Raw genomic sequence first — 21,036 nt, 5'->3', positions numbered from 1 at the left:
GAAGTTATGCATTTTTGTGGATCAAATATTTTGGAAAACCTCTTTGAAGACGACATTCCTTGTTTTCTTTTCGGTTTTTCCTTTTGGGTCAGTAATGAGGATTTTCAATCCTGATTTACTGCTTACACGGGACATGGCTACATATAGCTGGCCATGAGAGAAAACAGGTCTGGGCAAGTATAAACCAACATTTGAGAGAGACTGACCTTGACTTTTGTTGATAGTCATTGCAAAAGCAACGTTAATCGGGAATTGTCTACGTCTCATTTTGAAAGGCAAACGGGAATCTGATGGTATTAATACCATCCTTGGTAAAAGAACAATTTTACCGACTCTCGTACCTGTGATGATTCTTGCTTGTATAACATGATCTGCCATTTGCGAATCTGTAGTCTTGTTCCATTCATTAGACCTCCATGAGCATCAATATTGCGTAACAACATGACTGGACAACCAATTTTCAAACGAAGAGCATGGTTTGGCACTCCTGAAATCCTAACTGAGTTTAGGAAATCAGGGCTATATGCAGGATTGTCTTTATTCCTTGTATCTTGTGGATCAATACTATCTGAACTTAAGTAAACTCTTTCCTCACCTGTAACAAAATCAACAATAGAAACAAAACTATAAATAATTGAATAGACCAAATCAAGAAGTCTCATATAGTATATAATATATATACAATTTGTTGATTAAACTTTTACTAACCTTCTAAAATGGATATCATGTGGTCGTTTATAGTGTTGACATCATCATTTGTAGGACACAAAATAACTCTGCTTTGAAAATAGCTCGAATCCTTGGGAGTATGTAACGAATTACCATACACTGCATTAACGATGGATTCAATTGGAGAGTTTACTTCTGTGATAAGCAATTCTTCTGGGATGTCAATATCAACTACTCCATCATTTGGCTCATTAAGTCTTCCTTCTCCAACATCAAGAATCCATTTCGAGAACTCTTCAATCTCCCTGGCTTCATTTGGAGTTATCTTTTGCAGCAACCTCATATTTCTTGTTAGCCTTAACACTTTACACTGATTCCAAAGGTAAGATGAGTTAAGCGATGAGTTAACAATTTGTTCTCGACCAGCACCGACAATAACAGGAAGTATCTGACGGAAATCACCACCAAAAATAATGACCTTTCCCCCAAAAGGTTTATCTTCAGGATCACGCATTATATCTTTCAAACTTCTATCTAAAGTCTCAAAGCAGTACTTACTCATCATTGGAGCTTCGTCCCAAATTATCAACTTGGCTTCTTGGACTAATTCACCTAGATCAGAAGACCTTGACATTCTGCACATAGATGTATCATGAACTTCAAGAGGAATGCCAAACCTTGAATGAGCTGTTCTGCCACCTTCTAATAAAAGAGAGGCTATACCGCTAGAAGCAGTATTTAAAACGATTTCTCCCCTTATCCTTACAGCTGCAGATAAAACTTTCCAAAGGAATGTTTTACCAGTTCCACCAAAACCATATAAGAAAAATACTCCACCTTTATCTTTGAAAACAGAGTCTATGATCTCATCATATATCTTCTTCTGCTCTTGAGTAAGCATATTTAACCACTCCAGATGATTCTTTTTTAAATCAGCTTGATTGATGAATCTACGCTCATCAGCTATTAACTGGTTTAAGACAGGAATATTATCATTCTGTAGCTGGGGCAGAGTCTTAAAAAACTCAAGTGAAGAACCATTTCTTTTCAACTGTTTGTTTATCTCTTGTAAACAGAATATTTTCCTTTCTTCACCACTCAATGTAGATTAGTTAATTTTTATACTACATCTTTAATAATTATTTAAAAAAATGTATATGAAACATATAGTAAAAGTAATGAACCTGGTCGTTTTAGTTCTTCTCTTTTACGCCTTAATATGTCATCAGATAACATAGTCCAAGTTTCTTCCCACACAATATGAGGAGCACTTAGCACGGCGGAGAGAAGCATCCTCACAAACATTTTACGAACGTACTTTGCAGAACACATGAAGTGTGCTTCTTTAATACCTTCAATATATTCTTTGTCATCATCTAACAGACCAAGAGCATAACATGCATCACGATACGATTTGTGTATGACACCATTAACAGTTTTAATGTGATCAAAACTGGTAGGACCTCTGACTGAATTGAGAAGAATCCTAAGATGATATGCATCGTCAATCGTCGGAGGAACGTAGTTAATTCTCCCTATAGCAAATGCTCTTGTTTTCCTTTTGTAAAAAACTTTCTCCTTCCCATCCCATATAAACTTGCTTGGTATTTCTTCATATAATAACTTCCTAGCTTCTTCATCACGTTTATTAAGTTCAAATAAAGCAAGAAACTGAGATTCATCAAGAGAGTCACGATCCATGACATCCTGTGCAGACTCACCGTCCCGAAAATAAATAGGATGTTTGCCTTCCTCATGGAAAGTGAGTGGGACAACATCGGTTTGCCTATAATGTATTGGGTAAGCTAAAATCCTCCACATAGCCTCACACGCAGATACATATCTTCAAAAGATTGAAATAAGCTGATTTACAATGAATTAAATAAACACAAATTGAAGGAATGTACTAAATGTTTTTACCTGCCATCGAAGTAATCTTGTATCTCGTCTTTTGATGCTGGCGTATTCTCATTTTGAAGATTCTTCTGACCTTCTTCAGTTCCTTTTTTTTTATGAGGTTCAACAATGACACCAACTCGATCATTACCTTTGTGAACATACTTAAATAAGTACTTCACTGAACCTGTTTGGTTGCACCACTCCACATTTATATGAGCATGATATTTGACCAACAAAAACCGATTGTAAGGCACAACATATCGGTTATCACATTTGAAACCATTCTTCTCGATAAAACGCTCATCATTTCTTCTTCTATAAACCGGGTAACCTTCCTTGTCAATGCTGGTGGTTTTAACATGTGGTTTTGGGTAAAATTTTGAACAGCTACCTTCTTCCATGCAAGGAGATGAGGGGTAAGCAGCACCACATGGACCATGAATCATACATTCTGATATTATATTGTAGAGTTCTGGATCTGTTTCCTTGTCTGGAATTTCAGCACAAATCAACTTGTCAATTTCGTCTGCAGTAGGAAACTTGCATTTCGGATCCATCCATACTATAATATGAGCATGTGGAAGACCCCTTTTTTGAAACTCTACTGTGTACATAGCTGCACAACAATAATATGTCTTGTTATATATTAATATGTAATGATTTTAAAGAAAGTGTAAATGTTTAATTAAAAATGAAAAAGGTTAAAGAATTTAAACCTGAAACTGTTTTCCCAAAAATATGTTTTCTTGTGATGTCATCCATTAGATTCTCAAGCTTGATCTTGAATATTTTGCAAATGGTGTCTGGTCTATCTTCAGCCTTTAGCTTCCTCTCATTCACAAATCTTACAATTTCAGGCCACTTAGGATTGCATGTGAATGTAATAAAGAGGTCTGGAAACCCAAACTTCTTACATGTAGCCATTGCATCAAGGTAGCTCTGCCTCATATACCTTGGTCCTCCAGTAAAGGAAGCAGGTAGCGTGAAAGAGTCTCCATGATTGTTCAAATTGTCGTCTCCAGCTTCTGCTGCTTTCCTCAAATCTTCCTTGTTTGTCCTTCGAAGTTTCTTTTGGTTTTTCTTTAAATACCTTAGCCTATTTGTTTCGATCATGGTATAGGCATCAACAATAAACTGTTGTAATAAACGCTTTGATCTTAGAAGGGTGTGCTTCTCAATTTTTCTTTCTTGAAGCCTATAAGCAAACCACTGCCTCATACTTACATCCTTCTGACTTTTTTTATTTGAATTCTTTTTCTTTGACTGTTTCTTTGATATCCTTCCTCTTGTTATCTTTGTCTTCTTAATACCAAGTCTGTAGCCATCTTCTCCTCTTGGAAACAACAAAGGATACTGTAAGGCTAGATATGTGACATGGCATTCATGAATTCTTAGTAATTTTCCACTTCTTTTTTGGAGGACGATATCTCTTTTATCCATATTTGCATCAATATCTCCTGGAATCAGTGCAGCAACTTCAGAGGCTGTAGAGATGTTGTATTGCCTACCATCTGTTATGCGACTTGAGATAATCCTCATATGGAAGTTTGATTCTTCTTTCTCCATATCAAACCTATCTCTAGCCATTCTAAAAGCTCTTACATGAGGATTAACTTCGTCCAACAATTTGATTAAGCTTTCCACAAGATCTGGCCTGAATTTTTTCTTCCCATCAACTTTGACTTGACGTCCTTCTTTGCTGCAATTTTTTAAAAAATATCTCATCAGGAACTTTTGCACCAGTAAATTATAAGATATACAAAATGTATTTAATGAAAAAAACAATGATTTTATTACCTCATAACATTCACTCTATTTTGGACTTCATTTTGAGTGTCAACAATATAAAGTTGTTGAAACTTTGCATAATCACCAGCCTTTGGTTTTAAAGAACCCATCAAGTGATAGTTTTCACCTTGCAAAGCAAACATGGATGGGCCACGGCCTTTTTTAACAGAACGATCTACCTTTCCACCCAAAGATGTAAAAGAGAAAACCATGTTATAAGGTCTACTATTCTCCTGGAAGTGACGTGACAAATCATCTTCATTTGTTAGTAGATTCCATAACATTTCTGGAGACTCTTTTAGCATAGGTAGAACAATTTGTCCTTGCATACAACATCCAGTATAGACTGGATTATTAGTTCTTACTCTCCTTCGCAACCTCTCTCCATACCAAAAAATTGCACCACAATGAGGACAACTATATTCAGGATCACCATCATCTGCATATCCTGCAAATATTTAATGTATCATCCACAATTTTCAAATTTTAATTGTTTATAAATATACTAAAAATGATATATATTAAAGAATACCTGCCCATAAATTAATAGTCTTCTTTGTAGTAATAGTTGCGGTTCCAAAAACTTTTTTAAAACTTTCTTCAAACATGGTAAGCATATCATAACGTCGTTTAGCATCATTAACAGCTGAAAGTTGTGGTGTAATTTGATCAACAACATCTTCATCATCATCAGCATATTCAGATGATGATGAAAAATCTTCTCCTTGCCTACTACAATAAAACACCTGATCATCATATTCTTCTTCAATATCTGCAAAACATGGATTGATTATTTTATTTTCGTAAATAAATGTCTAACAATAGATAATATAGACTTTTATTATTGGATGAAGAAATTATACCGCTATCTGAGTCAACCTGCTCATATTCATTGTCTTCATCTTCCTCTAAATTTGTCATTTTTGAAATGCTTGAAACTTTTCTTCTAAATATGTTGTTTTTTGATGATTGAGTGGACACTCGATCTGTGTATAAAAGGAGAGTTAATAAAAATTGAAAAAACATTGTAGTAGTTAAAATAAAGAGTTACGCATATTACAAATAACCTCTAGTTATAGTGCTATCTGGACTGATCTCTTCCTCAAATGAGGGTCTATTATTCCTTTCGGGTATATTAGTAACATCTGAAAGTGTGGGATTGTACTGACTTCCACTTGCATGATTACTTTGATAGTTATTTGGCACCAGTTTGTCTATAAGGTATAAGGTTTGAAATAATTAGTTTTCTATATAATATAAAAATAAAAATAATTATAAAAATATGTTAGATTAAAAGACCTGATGGAGTTGATGAAATTCATCCCATTTTTGCTATAGAGTCAACTATGGGTGTGATAGATGAGTGAATCCTTGTGTTGCAAGTTTGTTTCGAAATCCATTTTTCCAAATTGGGCTTACTTCCTGAAGGAAAAATTGAATTGACACGGGTATTGAAAACGTAATGATCATAGAAATAAGAAGATGAGCAATAATTTAAATCTTAGAATTGAATTTAAGATTTTTTTAAATTACCATTAAAAATATTACTGCGACTCTCTTTGTTACATAGGCCTTCATTTGAAAAGCCAGAAGATGGTGTCCTATAATCTACACGAAAATAACAAAATTAAAAATATGCTTGGATTTAGTTTGTGAAGTTAATATAGTTTATATATTGAATAAATAAAAAATGTAAATATGAAATTGAGAATCAAAATACCAGAAGGTGTGTTACTTGTACTTGGAGAGGAAAGTACTTGAGAAGATGGCCGATTTGTAATATCATTTAGAACTCTACCAAAAACAGAATTAATATTGACTACAGTTTGAGGCTTCTGTGATACTGTAACTGGACTTTGGGATTGATTTTCCGAAGACACTTTACGATTTTTTGGGTGGCCTTCTTTTACTTGAATACGATTTGATTCATCATTTTTCCTCTTCTTCATTGTAAAAAACTAAACAAACGAAACAATTGTGATTGATTGTTTATTAAGAAATATCTTCGTAGGACTAATGAGAGAACGCTTAATGAGAGATACTAATTAATCTGTCTATTAATTTATCACAAAATTATGTGACAGTATATGTTAAGCGAATGAACTCTTTACGAAATAGTTAGCCATAACTAAATATATGTTTAGCCATAACTACTGGAGAATATTTACGAAATCTTTTAAGGATCATATAAAGAAATTATATGACAATTTATATGTTAAGACTTACCCGTTTTCTTTTAAATTTAAGTTTAAATATATAAACATATATTAAATTGTTATTCAAATAAAGAAATTATAGTAGAGTTGAGAAAACGATAATAAAGACGGAATTATCGGTTCACAATTACAACAACTTATACTAATAAAAAAGAAACCAAAAGATTCGATAAAATTTTGTAACAAAAAATGTGGCTGTTACACTGATTAATTAGAATCACTTGATTCTTCTTCTACCTGATAATCTTCATCATCTGATGTATCATGAAAAGCGAGACTGCAGAAAAATAGGAAAATATGTTTAAAACAATATATTGTAAAGAGATACTGCAAATAATATATGAATATTTTGAACTTACAGAGCAGGATCAGTCGTGAATGGTCTGACTTCGTTTCCAAGTTTAAGAATCGAACATCTAAATTGAGACATTAAACATACGTTACCTGAAAAAATTAAATTGTAAAGATTAATACATTTAATTTTACCTTATATTAGTTATTTTAAAAATGAAACTAAGATATTTTTATACCGGCAAAGGAAGCTCTTCTCCAAAACATAAGCAGACACATGACGTATTCGCTTCCATATGAAGGACATGAAGTAATTTGTTCCCATTTATAATCAAATTCCAAAGCTGTAACACCTACGGCAAGACATTTAATCTCTTCTCCACTTCACACAAAAAAGTGATTAGCTTCAATACGAAGTTCTTAATAATATTTTCTAAATAGCAATGATCTCATCATGTTTGTAAAACCCTTTAATCACTGTCTTTAATTTACTTACTTGATGTTCTTCACTGTAAAGCGAAGAACTTCTTTATAACCATCGTAACCAGCTTCACGATCTAGAAAGTGAACTTTAAGACGTGGTGTGACTCGTACCACCATCCCACAAAAATCTACCATAAATTATAAAAAGCAAAAAATTAAAATCATAACTACATATAATGAGTAAAATCATAATATTAAAATTATTATTCTTAAAAAGAATTTTAAGTATAAGATATTTACCAACGCTACAGTTTTTCTCATTCTCTGTAGCATTCTCAAGCGTTATTGCATCTGTTAAATGAAGAAAGTTGCCTGGACATCTGGGAGGTATTGGGGTGATTCGAGTTTGATTTGTGATCAATAAGAGGAAAGGATTGTTGCAGTTCCTGAAAGATTGCTGATTTTCCATAACTTCGAACTTATAAAGAAGAAACCATTCTCCTTCTTCCAATACATGTACGAAATGATCAAAGTAATCACGAAATGGGATTTTAGCTTCAATTCGTTTTCCCTGTTGTCTCATTTTTTCACATTAGAGAAATATTTTCAGTATGGGAATGATATGGAGAGTTAATTGAAAACATGCATAACAAAAAGATATCAAAGTATATTGAAAACATGCATAACAAAAATATATCAAAGTGTTTTTATCGAAAATACAAAGATCAATTAAAATACCTTCTCATCAACGACAATCAAAAACTTAAAGTTTGATCCTCCAAATATGAGATCAGGTGTCCAGCAACGGATTAACTTGACAGCAACACTAACCCGATTAGATGTCAGATCCAATTCTTCTATATATGCTACCATATTTTTTAATGGAAATTTTTGTGTTTTAGAGAAGGAAGAAGATGAAAGATGAGACGTTAAAAGAGTAGAAAGGATCTATATAGCTAACGTTATTCAGTATTTATAATGAAATAGTTCTTAAAGGTTGAAAAACGTAAAGAAACCGAATTATACTTTTTAAAAAAAAAATTACATATAAAATAGCTTGTGTGTACATTTACTATAATGAAATTAATGTTTGATGGGAGTGATATCATAAAGTGTAGTCATTTTTTTATTGGAATGTCCAATTTTTAAAGAATCAAAGCAAAGACTTTGAAAGGCTGACATTTTTATTTTTTGGACTGGTAAAGCTCCATGCATTGGTTAACTTTCTAATAAAATTATCCTAAATTTATTAAAAAAATTGACTACAATGTCATGTAATAAAGTTATTTTGAAGTTTTACCATCCATTCCTTAGCAATTAACACAAAAAATGATTATAGTCTCGGCTTAAAATTAAACCAAAAGAATATGTCCACAATGCATCTTTGAAATTATAAACATTTAGGTCGTTTTGGTGATGTTAAATAAATACCTACTATTATGTATATGTGTATAAACAACTAAACGTTCACCGTGAACTAAATGTTTTGGTGTTGTTAATCAAACTCAAGTACGTTATTATTTTATCTATTATGTATATGTGTATAAACAACTTCAGGAAAGATGTCATTGTTTTCTATTAGCATATTATTTTATCTAATTAGCAAATAATAGGAGATATTATTATAGTATACAGTAAAACCTCTATAAATTAATAAGGTCGGGACCATGAAATTTTATTAATTTATAGAGGTTTTAATTTATCGATAAATTAATAATTATTAATTTATCAATAAATTAATAAAATATTAATTTATAAAGAGATTTTTTCATTTTCATAAATTTGAAAAATTTTGATTACAAAATAAAATATTTTTGTTATCATTTATTTTAAAAGAATTTTTTTAATTTATAATTTTAACTATCATAATAGGATGAAATTCAATTGTTTAATAGAATATCTAGGTAAAAATGATAAATATTAGAAGTTTAGAGTTTAGAAGAATTTGCTACTACTATCCTTCATGGTAATGATGAAATCGAAGAAGATATTGCGGTATTTTTAAAACCAGTTACTAAAGAAGCAATTATCGCATTTTAGGACTCTCTATAATTTTTGGATGCGATTTGAGAAGACAATAATGAAAAAAATTAGTGATGAGCTCCAACAAAAACGCAAATTCAAGAAAAGGCAAACAACCATAATCATATTTCACTAGATTTTCTTAAAATTATATATATATATATATTAGTTTAGTTGATTATTAATTTATGATATTAATGGGACCATATTTTTACATAGGATTTCTAAAAAAGTTATTATTTTATTAATTTATCGAAATGTGTCATTTCTTACACCGGCCCAACTCGGGACCGGAAGAATTTATTAATTTATAGGGAGTATTAATTTAAAGAGTATTAATTTATAGAGGTTCTACTGTATATATAAAATTTAACAATAAAAAATCATAAGATTAAAACTTAAAACAACCGAGTTTTTAAAAGAACATGACATCCCTACTATTAAAATGACATCTATTATGTATATGTGTATAAACAAATTCATAAGATTTGTCATTGTTCTCTATGACCATATTATTTTATCTAAATAGCAAATAAAAGGAGATATCATTATAATATATATAATATATATAAAATTGACCAATAGAAAATAATAAGATTAAAACTTAAAAATAACCGAGTTTTTAAAATAACATGAGAAAATAAGCACGATGAGACAAAATGTCTCTTATTTCACAGTGAAAATAAAGCCAAACTACAAAGTAACTTGAAAGTCGACGACTTCATCATTTACTCCCTTGAAGCTCTCCCTTAATAGATAAAGTCATCATCACTATCAAGATTAAAGGAGACCCTGAAACATATCATAATAATATATAATCAAAATGATAAATTGTAATAATCAATAAATGAGAGATGAAAGTATGTATGTAAACAACAAATTATGAATTTTAAAGCTTACCTGTTTCTGAAATCAGTTACTTCAGTATATGGAGGATCAAAATAAATAGTAGACACTCCAGGAACACTCAAAAGTTCGATGTCTTGACCTATTGTGAAGAATTCAGATTTTTAAAATTAATAACTTTAACCATAACAGCTACTTCTATATAATAAAAGTAATTAGCTTGTACCTCCATGAGTAAACTTAGCCCTCCAGAAACGTAGAACCCCTATGATAGGAGTCGTATAAGAAGGAATCCACTAACGTTGAAAGTAGTCGGCATGTTCATCATAAGCAGTACAGTGAATGACTTCATGACTACAGGAAAAAAAAAATTAGAATTAGTTGTATCTAGTAAATACGGAAAAAGATAATTCAAACAATGGTTTTGATAGTTGGTTTGGTTCCGAATTGCATGAGATATTTATTTCTTCTTGTCCTTATTACTTTTGGTCTTTAAGATCGAAACGCAAAACTCGGGCCCTTTCCTCATATTGAACAGCTCTTGGATCATCGACATAGATCAATGGTTGGACATTGATTACACGTCCCATGATATCTATAAAAAATATTAATGTTTATATTAAATATCATAATCATAAAATTAATGTAAGTTAAATCACAAGTAAATTAGAATTAAAAAAATACCTAAGCAGCGATTAGTTATAGCATGATAACTATCATATAGTCTATCAAAAGACACATACTCAATGAAATGATTGTTAGAACGTGGGTCAGTATCTTCCACAATGGTATCTTCCCTAAACACGATCCGATAGTAACCTTCAGTAATACGGATAGGTCTGCTGCAATTTATGACGTCAAAAGCGGAAAAAACTTTCCATGCATCTTCTTGGATGTCAGACTTGAAAAATTCAATAAGACCATTTGGTATAGTTACTACCATTTTGGTTCCCTGAAATTGATAAGAAAAAAACAAAGTCATATATATATATATATATATATATATATATATTGTTAATTAGGTCCTAAATCAATGATAAAAAGTTGCAAAACTTACGAAGACATCACATACAACCAACTCGAGAGAGTCTTCCCCATCATCTGTTTTACGCCACATCCTTAGGATCTTCACACACACGTTCCACTTCAGATCATTGGACGGATATATGGTGGTTAATCTGCTAAAATTAGCCATATTCGTGAAGAGAAGATATCGTGGTGAAATAAGAAGTGTTTTAGGTTAATGAAAAAGTGACTTCACATATGGTTTGTTTTTATAGAGCAAATTTATTCTTTTAGATTTTTTTGATTTATTTATAAATTTAATGAGTTATCAAATCTGCATGTTTTACTGTTTTCAAAAATAGTGAAAACCAAGTGTTTATATTCAGAGGATTTATATATATTCATTGTACATATCGCCATTTTTGAAAACATATGGAAAGTTAAGATTTTGTATTAATAGCTGGTTGACCGGATTAAGATGAATCAACTAATACGGTATAAATAGTATATTTATTTGATTGATATATACATTGTATAGGAAGATAATATTTAAATCATGTTATTACGGTACAAAAGATCTTACACTTCATGATTACTACCTAAAATATTATTAGGTAAAATTATTTACTATATTCTTGATATTTTTAAGTTGTAGCAGATTCCCTAAGATATAGTTGTACGAATATTACAGATTTTCTAATAATATTACTTGATAATATACAGAATTATTTTATTCTAAAGTGTAGATTCGTTTTAAAAATAATAGTCTGGTTACAGATAAGGACAAATCAACAAACTGAAAAACAACTAAATTGATAGGGTTTGGTTATACATTTTTTAAAAACGAGATATATTATGATATGATTCTGAATATTGATTGACTTGTCGAATCAATTTTATTAAAGTTATAAAGCAGGAAAAAACAAATTAATAGATTTGAGATGTGTGAAATATTCTCACTTACCAACTGAAGCTGTATTTTTATATATGTTACAGTTTTTTGGTTTTAATTGCATGTGATGGTCTCTTTTTAGAGAGTGGTGATGTGTGAAACTGTTTGTAACGTGATCTCTTTTTGAATGCATGAGAAAAGTTTTGACATGACAATTGAGTACGAATTTATATGTTGATGTGTTCGTATATGTGTTATTCAAATAGAGATCACATCTTACAATTGTTTCACATGCAAAAATGTGTATTCATATTTAGAATAAAAGATATAGTATAATGCAGTTCTTTCAGCTTTATTCATTAAACTAATCATTAAAAAAGTAAGATGTATAAGTATGATTTTAACTGATTATAAAAAAATAAGTTTACGTATAAGTATGAAAACAATAAGCAAAACCAATGTATAAATATAAAAAGTCTCAAAGTGAATAGATAAGGAAACAAAGGAATAAATGTATAAATTGAAACGAAGCAGAATATTAAAAAACAATGACACCAATAGTCTCACAAAGAACTCATGAAAATGAAAACCATAACCAAAATCAATATGAAATTTCAAAGTCTCAAAGTGGATAGATAGTAAAAATCAAAAGAAAATTAAGTGAACAAATTGTTAAGTTCCTTAGAAACACCAGCAGCAGTAGAATCTTCCACTTTTTGTCCAGAGCAATGTTTTTTGGATGTAGATAATTGGTCCTCTCCTTCGGTTTCGTTTGATGAACCTCTTTTTGATGATGGAGTGGAAGAGGTTGAAGCATCCACATCTGATGGCTCACTTCCATCAGTAATCATTAATGAACCCTACAATGTAATAAACATACATCCAATTTGAAACATAATATAAATCTTCTACCTTGAAAGTATATAAACAATAAAAATACTAATACCTGACCACCAGACATTATTGAAGAGGGATCTACATAAGTATCTGAAGGGACAATCTCTAAATCACAGTTCAACCCTTTAGAGCATAATGCAGCTACGTTGTAAGTGATGGAGCTCCCCCTAATATTTTTCAACTCAATAGAAAGGAGAAACTCAAAAGTTTTCCCTTCTAAAGCTTTAACTTCGGCAGGGATGGATTCAGGATCCTCCAGCTATTATAGATATAAGTAAAGTGATTGTTATCATGCAATTGTTTACGGAACTAAAACAATAGGATATAAAATTAAAAAACCAAATATTACGATAAAGATGATGATATACCAAGTCATATCTATTGTTAAGAAGTTCTGAAGATTGCATTCCAACCATATCAGCAGCGAAGCTATCAAACACCATACATTTTGCTTCTCCAGTCTTGTCTTTAATTTTAAGATAAATCCAGAACCTAAATATAGTTTTATGTTGAACTATTAAAAATACATGAACATAGTTATAGACTGGAGAAGGAAAATGTTAACACACTAAACAAATATCAAACCGGATCAGATCCGGAACATCTAAAATATAAATACATTTTGCTTCTCCAGTCTTATCATAAAAATTATATTGTGAACTTAGTTATTATGGTAATAGAAATACGTATAACTAACTTACTTGGGAGAGACATTTTTAACATACTGACAGCAAACCTCACAATAGAACTTTGGTGCTGGTTTATTCTTTTCATCTTCCAACTTAATGCCTTGCTCGAGGATGGTCTTTTTGTTGCATTTCTTACACGCCATATAGACCCAAGAATAATCTCTATCGACTTCAGTTATTGTACAGGTAGTGCGACACATCCCTACCTATAAAGTTTCATAAGAAATTTAATTTTCCTAAATTTATAACAATACAATGAATAATAAAAATGTTTGGCAAAAATATACCTCAAATGCATGAAGGACTTCTTGGATAGTCTTCACAGGGTATTCTTCTAATTCTTCCTTTTTAGGTTTTTCCCAAAACACTTTCTTTTGCAATGAATCCATGATCGTCAATTGCAAGCCATCATTGGAAAGCCTAAGATAAAAGTAGAACATTACTATATTTGTTGATATACAAAATAACTATATATATATATGAAAAATTTGAAGGAAAAAACTCACAGTTTCCTTAGATCTTCAGCTTCAGTAATTTCTGGATTAATTATAACTTGAGAACAGTCCCAATGATTTTGAACACTCCAAACATCTATATGAATGGTCATTCAAACTAATTTATTAAAATATTGATTACATAATGTTAAAATGTAGTATAATGTCAAAGCACTTACCATTGTACTGATTAACTTTAGCAAACCTAATTAAGCAGAAAACAATACCATCGGTAGACTCGTGGCAAGCTTTACTAATTATTTGGGAGCAGGTACCCCAAAGAGTACACAAAACACGTGTATCCCTGTGAAAATTGGAATCTTTAAAAATTGGAAGAAGGCGATTTGCTATATTATAAGATACAAAAATATGAAAAACATATATTTAAATACGTACGCCGAATTTCTCAAGTGGAAGTCAACTTTTGTTGTTGGTTTGTTTGTCGTAGTTATTTCTTTGATTTCACCACAATCGACAACTTGACCAAAGAAATCTGAGATAAAACATGTTGAATAGATTAGAACAACTAAATAGGTTATATCATTCGTAAATGTAACATAATAAACGTACCGAATAACAAATTTTCATTTTGCTTCCCAGAGAGGACAGCATCATAAGATGCAAATGAAAAAAACATATCATCAGATATATTTTCAGAAGGGTTAACACTTGTCCTGGATGTGAAGACAATCTTCCACTTCAATTCAGATAGCTTGACTGACCCATAAATAGGAGATAAATTAAAAGTTGAAATTAGGTTCCAATTTCCTTGTTGAAGTTTTCGCTGAAAATTCATGATCTGATCCCTTTTCACCGTAGCTGCTATCTTATCACCCTACAAAATATTATTTTTAAAAAAAAATTATAAGTAGTATAATTATATGCACTATATAAGAAAATAAAGAATGATTACTAACCGCAGAGTCTACTAAAAACATTTCAATAGTTTCTCCAACTTTAACGTTGTATTGCCTCCACAGATGCAAAATCCTCACATCTATAAGCCAGTTAGTGCGATAAGGCCTGAGAGACTTTAGAGGAGAAATGGGGAGAGGTGAGGCTAACATTGTAGCTTTTTGTGTGTTTCTTGTGTATTTGTTAACATTTTGACCCTACTATTTATATTAATGTTAAAAAACTGAAATAAACATATAAACGATAATTACGGTGATTTTAAAGATATATCCCAAGATAATTAGGGTGATTTTCAGAAATCTCTCGAGAAATTTGAGATTAGATTTATTCCATTTCAATATTCGGATAATATATTTTGTTATATTTATTCCGATAATTTTAGAAAAGAAGGATATATATGGATAGTAAAATCTTTTTTTCTTGATAGATTTGGATACGTCTCAAATTTGGTTAGTGAGATTTTGAACTTCCATATATCCCTACTATTTATATTAATGTTAAAAAACTGAAAGAAACATATAAACGATAATTACGGTGATTTTAAAGATATATCCCAAGATAATTAGGGTGATTTTCAGAAATCTCTCGACTAACAGAGTCCAAGATTTATTCCATAACAATATTCGGATAATATATTTTGTTATATTTATTCCGATAATTTTAGAAAAGAAGGATATATATGGATAGTAAAATCTTTTTTTCTTGATAGATTTGGATACGTCTCAAATTTTGTTAGTGAGATTTTGAACTTCCATATATTTACAACTTAATTTACGGTATATTTGAAAATTAGAATCAATTTAGCATAAATTACCTTCCTTTACATCCACTGGAGTAAAAAAGTACCTGCTAACAATTTGGGATATTAGAATCAACTTAATTTACGGTATAAGATACGAAATATATAAAACAGAAAAATTTTGAATTTGCCATATGATCGATCAAAAATAATAAGTATGATAATTTGTGTTTTAAATTATTCTATAGAAACTTTAAATTTGGGTCTAAGTCTACTTTTGAAAATTGGAACAGGTAAAGTAAATGTTTTTAATATATTTATTCGATCAAAAAATGTTTTTAATAAATAGGTGAGGATATGGGGTACTCTAATGGAAACTGAATATTGAGTTTGTTTCGACCAATTTATTTTCCTTGTTCAGTCAATCAACAACATTGGGTTTGTCCTGTTGATTATATTTCCGGGTCGCTTCTAATTATATGGTTTCGAATTTTATTCCTGATTTATGTTTATGATTATGCTATGTGATGACTGTCGTAATTTGTATAGGTAGAAAAATATTGATTACATGCACCATGATAGAAAAAGATATTATTTCTAATTTATTATAACTTTTACATGATAAGTAAGCAGAGGAATAGATAAAAAACTGAAACAGAAAAAAATATTAAAAAACAAAAACACCAATTCTTCAATCTTATATTAATCCTCGTGCAAAACATGCTTCCTTGTATGATGGATAAACAACTCCATCATAAGTACGTAATTCTTCATCACTCTTTGGTCCTGTCAGAAAACGGAAAAGAAGTTTAAGGGATATATTTCCATTAAACTTACTTGAAATAGACGTAGTTCTTCGGCTATTGACTGTTCTCTTCCTCCTTTGAAAAGATTTTCCTTTAGGATCCCAAATGTAAAACGCAGGTAGCTCCTCGAGAGTGAGTTGTCTTGCTACGTCACAATTACGGTTTAGATCGAACCAAGCCTTTAGTATAGGATCTTGTAAATCTTTTTTAGTTTCCGGGGTAGTCATATTATGAGAAAATAGTAATTTGAAATGTTTTACAGGTAAATCACACATTTGTGCTTTATTGGTTAAGAATAAAGTAAGCTAATTATATACGTGGTGAGAGTTAGGGTTAAAAGATGATATTCAGACGATAATTACGATGATTTTTAAAAAAAAAATCACATAAATCTCTCGACTAACAGAGTATATGGTATATTCCATAACCATATTCGGTTACCATAATTTGTTATATTTATTCCGATAAATAAATTATACCGTATCTGTGATTTGAATATGGGACGTATTGGGTTACCATATTCATAGGGATACCATAATTCTGAAAAAATGGATAATTTTAAGAATGAGTAATTTTACCGTATCAATGTTTTCAACATGGGCTGCATGATCCATTTGTTGGCTTCATTAAAAAATAACAAAACAAACGGTTAGGATGATGTTTTCTTTGACGGTGAGGATGAACGCTTAAGATCCAGATAAACTAAAATGGGTCAAGGAAGATCCGCGTCTTTATCTGTTTCCATGGGGTTGGAAATTTCCTTTGTACCCTTCTTTAAAATCGTAAATTTGGTCATAATTGCAATGGCATTGTATTGTAATTTCTTACAAAACAAAGGTTTTTTTCAGGCAATGTTTTACGATTAATAGTAGGGATAACTAACACTAGTTTCGTACAATTTCATTAAAATTAAAGTGTATAAATATTGTGTGTATATATAACGAAATAAACATTTAAAATACTAAAAAAACGAATGGTGTGAACTTTTTTTTTTTTTTTGGTGTGCAAATGAATCGTGTGACCTAATTAAGAACTTATTTCAAAAATTAAGAGTTAGGCCATTGATATGAACAGATCTAGGTCTAGTATATGAATCGATTTAGGTTTATGAATCGGTCACAAGCTTCCAAGGAAATTTTATATGTCATTCCCACATTGACATAAGTGAAAATTAATTTAAAGTTTTAGTAGGTATTCCTGCTTTTATAATTAGGACGACACAAGTAAAAAATATTAAATTAAAAAAAAAAGATTTGGTACTTGAGTTGAGTTGGCATTGTGGACTTTAAACTTCATTTCAATCTCATTAACATGTAATCCCCAGTTTTATTATTTTAGACTTAATTATAATTAAACCTAGATGATTGACCTGTTTAACTGTTTCGCGTGGGTAGATGCACCAATACATTTCAATGATTATAAAAGTTTAGTTTTGGTCGTTTCATTTTAAATTCGAAAAATTCAACAGCTTCAAATTTTTTAAGTAAATACAATTTTTGCTATAAATGACAAATTATACTGCATATAAGAGATATACGTTGACTGATTTTTAAAAAGATAGAATGTCAATTTTTATCTATAAAAAAAAAAATCTACAGTAGGAGTCGGAGCTTGGTCCTGATGGGGCAGGTTTGCATTTACATATGGCAAGTGTGTGATGAGAAGTGGACGCATTGTGTTGCACCAATCCCGAGGATAAACTTACCTGAGATCATTAAGGCCATGGACGATGGTGACACGGAGGATGAAAGTGTTGTCACGCCTTCTTTATGATGCTGATAGTATTATCCAATGTTCCTTACGGGTAATGGTTTTGAGATTTGATCGTATCTTACAATCTCCATAGATTCTTAACTCAGCTGCATATATTTTCTTGAAGGTTCCTAATATAAACATAGCGGGATGTTGGGCTTACTTCACAAGTGTCATAACTATTAAATCTGTGCATAAGACCAAATTACAAAGTATTATCAGTTTATCACTCACTAAATCTTGTTATCATCCGCCTACACAAAGCAAAATCGACCAATTATTTTGGATTTATATTTTTTTGCTTCAATCCTTTTGGATTTCTATTTTTTTTTTTTTTTTGTCTTTCTCTCATCTAAGAGCTCATGTGAAAGGTTAAAAAGAAGAAAACTAACATTCGTTATTATATGAGTCCTAAATATTTTGATAAACTAACAAAAATTCAAGTTTTGAATTAATTACTAGATAACCTCGTGATGAAAACTCTTTAGCACTTTAGTTTTATCGGTTATTAAAATACAATCAATTAGACAGTTTCACAATAACTTTTTTGCAAACTATAGTCTATCTTTAATATATTTTTTTATCTAACTAGTTTAAGTTTAATTTTTCATTTGCATTTCGTTTACAAATAAAATGGCATTCTAGTTATGAATAGTTTGAGTTATTTGACGACATACAATTTGTTAAGATTTTCATATTTTCATAAATATCTAATTATTGGAAGATAAATATAGTATTTAATTTTCGTAAATATCTAACTATTGAAAAACAAAAATAAAGATAAAATCTAATTTACAAATATTTTTTTGTAAAAACCTTTTTGCAAATCACACAAACAAACGGTTTAGTTTACTCCATAATAATATACTACTATAATAATGTCAAGTAAGTAACGGTCCTTTTTAGGCGCCTAGCGGATACCTTGGTACGTAGAAGAAGAGTTCGATAAGCCAATCGTATTACATGGCACGAGATATCAATGACGTGAAACTAAAAATGAAATGAAATTAGCATTTATGGTTGGAAGGTCGCTTCCGGGACATAAGTGTGTAAACCGGTGAGAGAGTCAAATGAGTGATCGTAAAACCGTTACGAAGCTTCCACAAAGTCTACACAACAATCTCTATCAACGCGTTATGAGTGGGTTACGTTCGCTCACTCCAATGCCAACCAGTTTGCTTTCACCAATTTTTTTGTCTTTAGTCTTTACTTTCAGTCAGCATTTAATTTCTTAATATTTTTATTTATTGATTTGACAAATATATAGTTCAAGAAAAAGGTATCTTCGTTGTTGAGGCTATCAAAGCAAGATGCGCTGTTCCGAATTTTTTCTCGTTAAGAAAATAGAATCTTGTGTAACAAGAAAAAATAAAATAAGGAAGTCCAAATAGCTGCAAGGGTTGAAGCCGCCTCGACGGACACCTTGCATCCTCCGGAGATGATAATTCATTGTCAAGTTGATGGTTCGTGAAAAGTTACGGATCCAAATTCAGGTTTAGGATGGTGGTGTGGTGATGGTGAGAATCAGACTTTAGTTTTGGGTGCCAGATGTCAACGCCGCAGTGCATCCCCACTTCATTCAGAGCTGGAAGCATAATTATGGGCGATGGAGTGTATCCTTTCCAGAGGAATTGATTGCTGGAGATTCGAGACGGAGTCTGCCAAGTTACTAGCGATGGTGCAAGCTCCGGAGTAGTGGCCGGCCTTTTCTACGCTTTTTGATGAGTTTCAGGTGCTTAGTGCCTCCTTGCCTCTTTTTACCCTTTCTAAGATCCCAAGGACGTCCAATGTGAAGGCGGATAAGCCCGTTCTTCTAGAATGCTTTTGTTAGAAACGATTTTTGTAAACAACTTTCCTCCAGTTTAGGCAACCAATCAAGGAGTTTTATTTTAATCAATGTTAAGTTGAAAAAAGAAATAGAACCTAAGTTTTTCTTTTTTAAAATAGAACCTAATTTTCTATATTTTTGGTCTAGTTTTGGATATAAATTTTCGCCTGAAAGATGTAAACACATTTTATTTACATGAGTTGTGAAATAGAACAGAGTTATTCGATGGTGAAAAGAGAAATTAGTTAGAAAATACTGTATGTATGTATGTATTCACTAATTAATTAAGTTAACAAAATGGAGCTTCATTAAAGAGAGATTATTCAATTCTGCATGTTTTTAAAACATAATTTTTGTAACGTTTTAAAATTATTTTCTTGTATTCATTTCTTGCAGCAACATGCACGTACGTTTCATTTGTTGTAACGCCCTAGTACTTTTTTAACTATTAATGAGGTGCTGATGGATTTGTGATGAGAATTATATTATTTTCTTCCATGCACGAAAGTGAGGGAGATGCTGCTTATAGGAAGAAAATTACAATAGAAATATAACCTACTTTCTTTATATCATAAGATAAATACTAATATGAGGAAATATTCACAAATAACTTTAAGGTATTCCATTTGGGAAGTGAATTGAATAATGAACACGAAACACTTCTACTCTTGTCAATAGTAATGAATTACTATAAAGAAAGGTTTGTTGGCTTCTCAGCCTTTACAAGATCCTGGTAATGGTGAAAGTATGTGAATATTTTGCTAAGTGATCCGCTATTTGATTTTCCATTTGGGAAGTGTGAACGCAGAAGACTATGCCGAATTATCAGTTACTAATGTGTTTATGTTTGTTATATGAGAAAATT

General features: G+C 31.0%; 2 protein-coding genes and 1 pseudogene across 2 annotated transcripts; all 3 read right to left on the bottom strand.

The window, feature by feature from the left end:
* Positions 1 to 21: 21 nt before the first annotated feature.
* Positions 22 to 8,159, bottom strand: LOC104748536 (uncharacterized; annotated as a pseudogene).
* A 1,898-nt stretch (positions 8,160 to 10,057) lies between these two features.
* Positions 10,058 to 11,349, bottom strand: LOC147926706 (uncharacterized). The gene is made up of 6 exons (XM_087487171.1): positions 11,212 to 11,349; positions 10,839 to 11,106; positions 10,638 to 10,749; positions 10,456 to 10,508; positions 10,209 to 10,296; positions 10,058 to 10,100 (listed from the first exon to the last, which is right to left on the bottom strand). Exons 1-6 carry the CDS (start codon positions 11,347 to 11,349, stop codon positions 10,058 to 10,060), a joined length of 702 nt encoding a protein of 233 aa, XP_087343297.1.
* A 1,358-nt stretch (positions 11,350 to 12,707) lies between these two features.
* On the bottom strand, positions 12,708 to 16,818 carry LOC104748534 (uncharacterized). The gene is made up of 9 exons (XM_010470159.2): positions 16,623 to 16,818; positions 16,506 to 16,571; positions 14,702 to 14,848; positions 14,528 to 14,624; positions 13,925 to 14,057; positions 13,650 to 13,843; positions 13,317 to 13,440; positions 12,998 to 13,207; positions 12,708 to 12,911 (listed from the first exon to the last, which is right to left on the bottom strand). The coding sequence occupies exons 1-9, from the start codon at positions 16,816 to 16,818 to the stop codon at positions 12,708 to 12,710; spliced, it is 1,371 nt and encodes a 456-aa protein (XP_010468461.2).
* Positions 16,819 to 21,036: the final 4,218 nt, after the last annotated feature.

The sequence above is a fragment of the Camelina sativa genome, chromosome 15 (genome assembly GCF_030686135.1).
Source record: "Camelina sativa cultivar CO46 ecotype springtype chromosome 15, ASM3068613v1".
NCBI classification, from domain to species: domain Eukaryota; kingdom Viridiplantae; phylum Streptophyta; class Magnoliopsida; order Brassicales; family Brassicaceae; genus Camelina; species Camelina sativa.
Note: the sequence above shows the minus strand (reverse complement) of the source record. Positions and strands in the feature narration are given on the sequence as shown.

What these genes read in the sequence shown, in the direction of transcription:
- LOC147926706 (XM_087487171.1), bottom strand. Translation starts at nt 11,349, where the DNA reads ATGGCTAATTTTAGCAGATTAACCACCATATATCCGTCCAATGATCTG. An exon ending in TATAACTAATCGCTGCTTAG is followed by an intron (nt 10,750 to 10,838) that starts GTATTTTTTTAA and finishes TATTTTTTATAG; the next exon opens with ATATCATGGGACGTGTAATC. An exon ending in TTCGATCTTAAAGACCAAAA is followed by an intron (nt 10,509 to 10,637) that starts GTAATAAGGACA and finishes TTTTTCCTGTAG; the next exon opens with TCATGAAGTCATTCACTGTA.
- LOC104748534 (XM_010470159.2), bottom strand. Translation starts at nt 16,818, where the DNA reads ATGACTACCCCGGAAACTAAAAAAGATTTACAAGATCCTATACTAAAG. An exon ending in AAATGAAAATTTGTTATTCG is followed by an intron (nt 14,625 to 14,701) that starts GTACGTTTATTA and finishes GTTTTATCTCAG; the next exon opens with ATTTCTTTGGTCAAGTTGTC. An exon ending in TTAACAATAGATATGACTTG is followed by an intron (nt 13,208 to 13,316) that starts GTATATCATCAT and finishes TATCTATAATAG; the next exon opens with CTGGAGGATCCTGAATCCAT.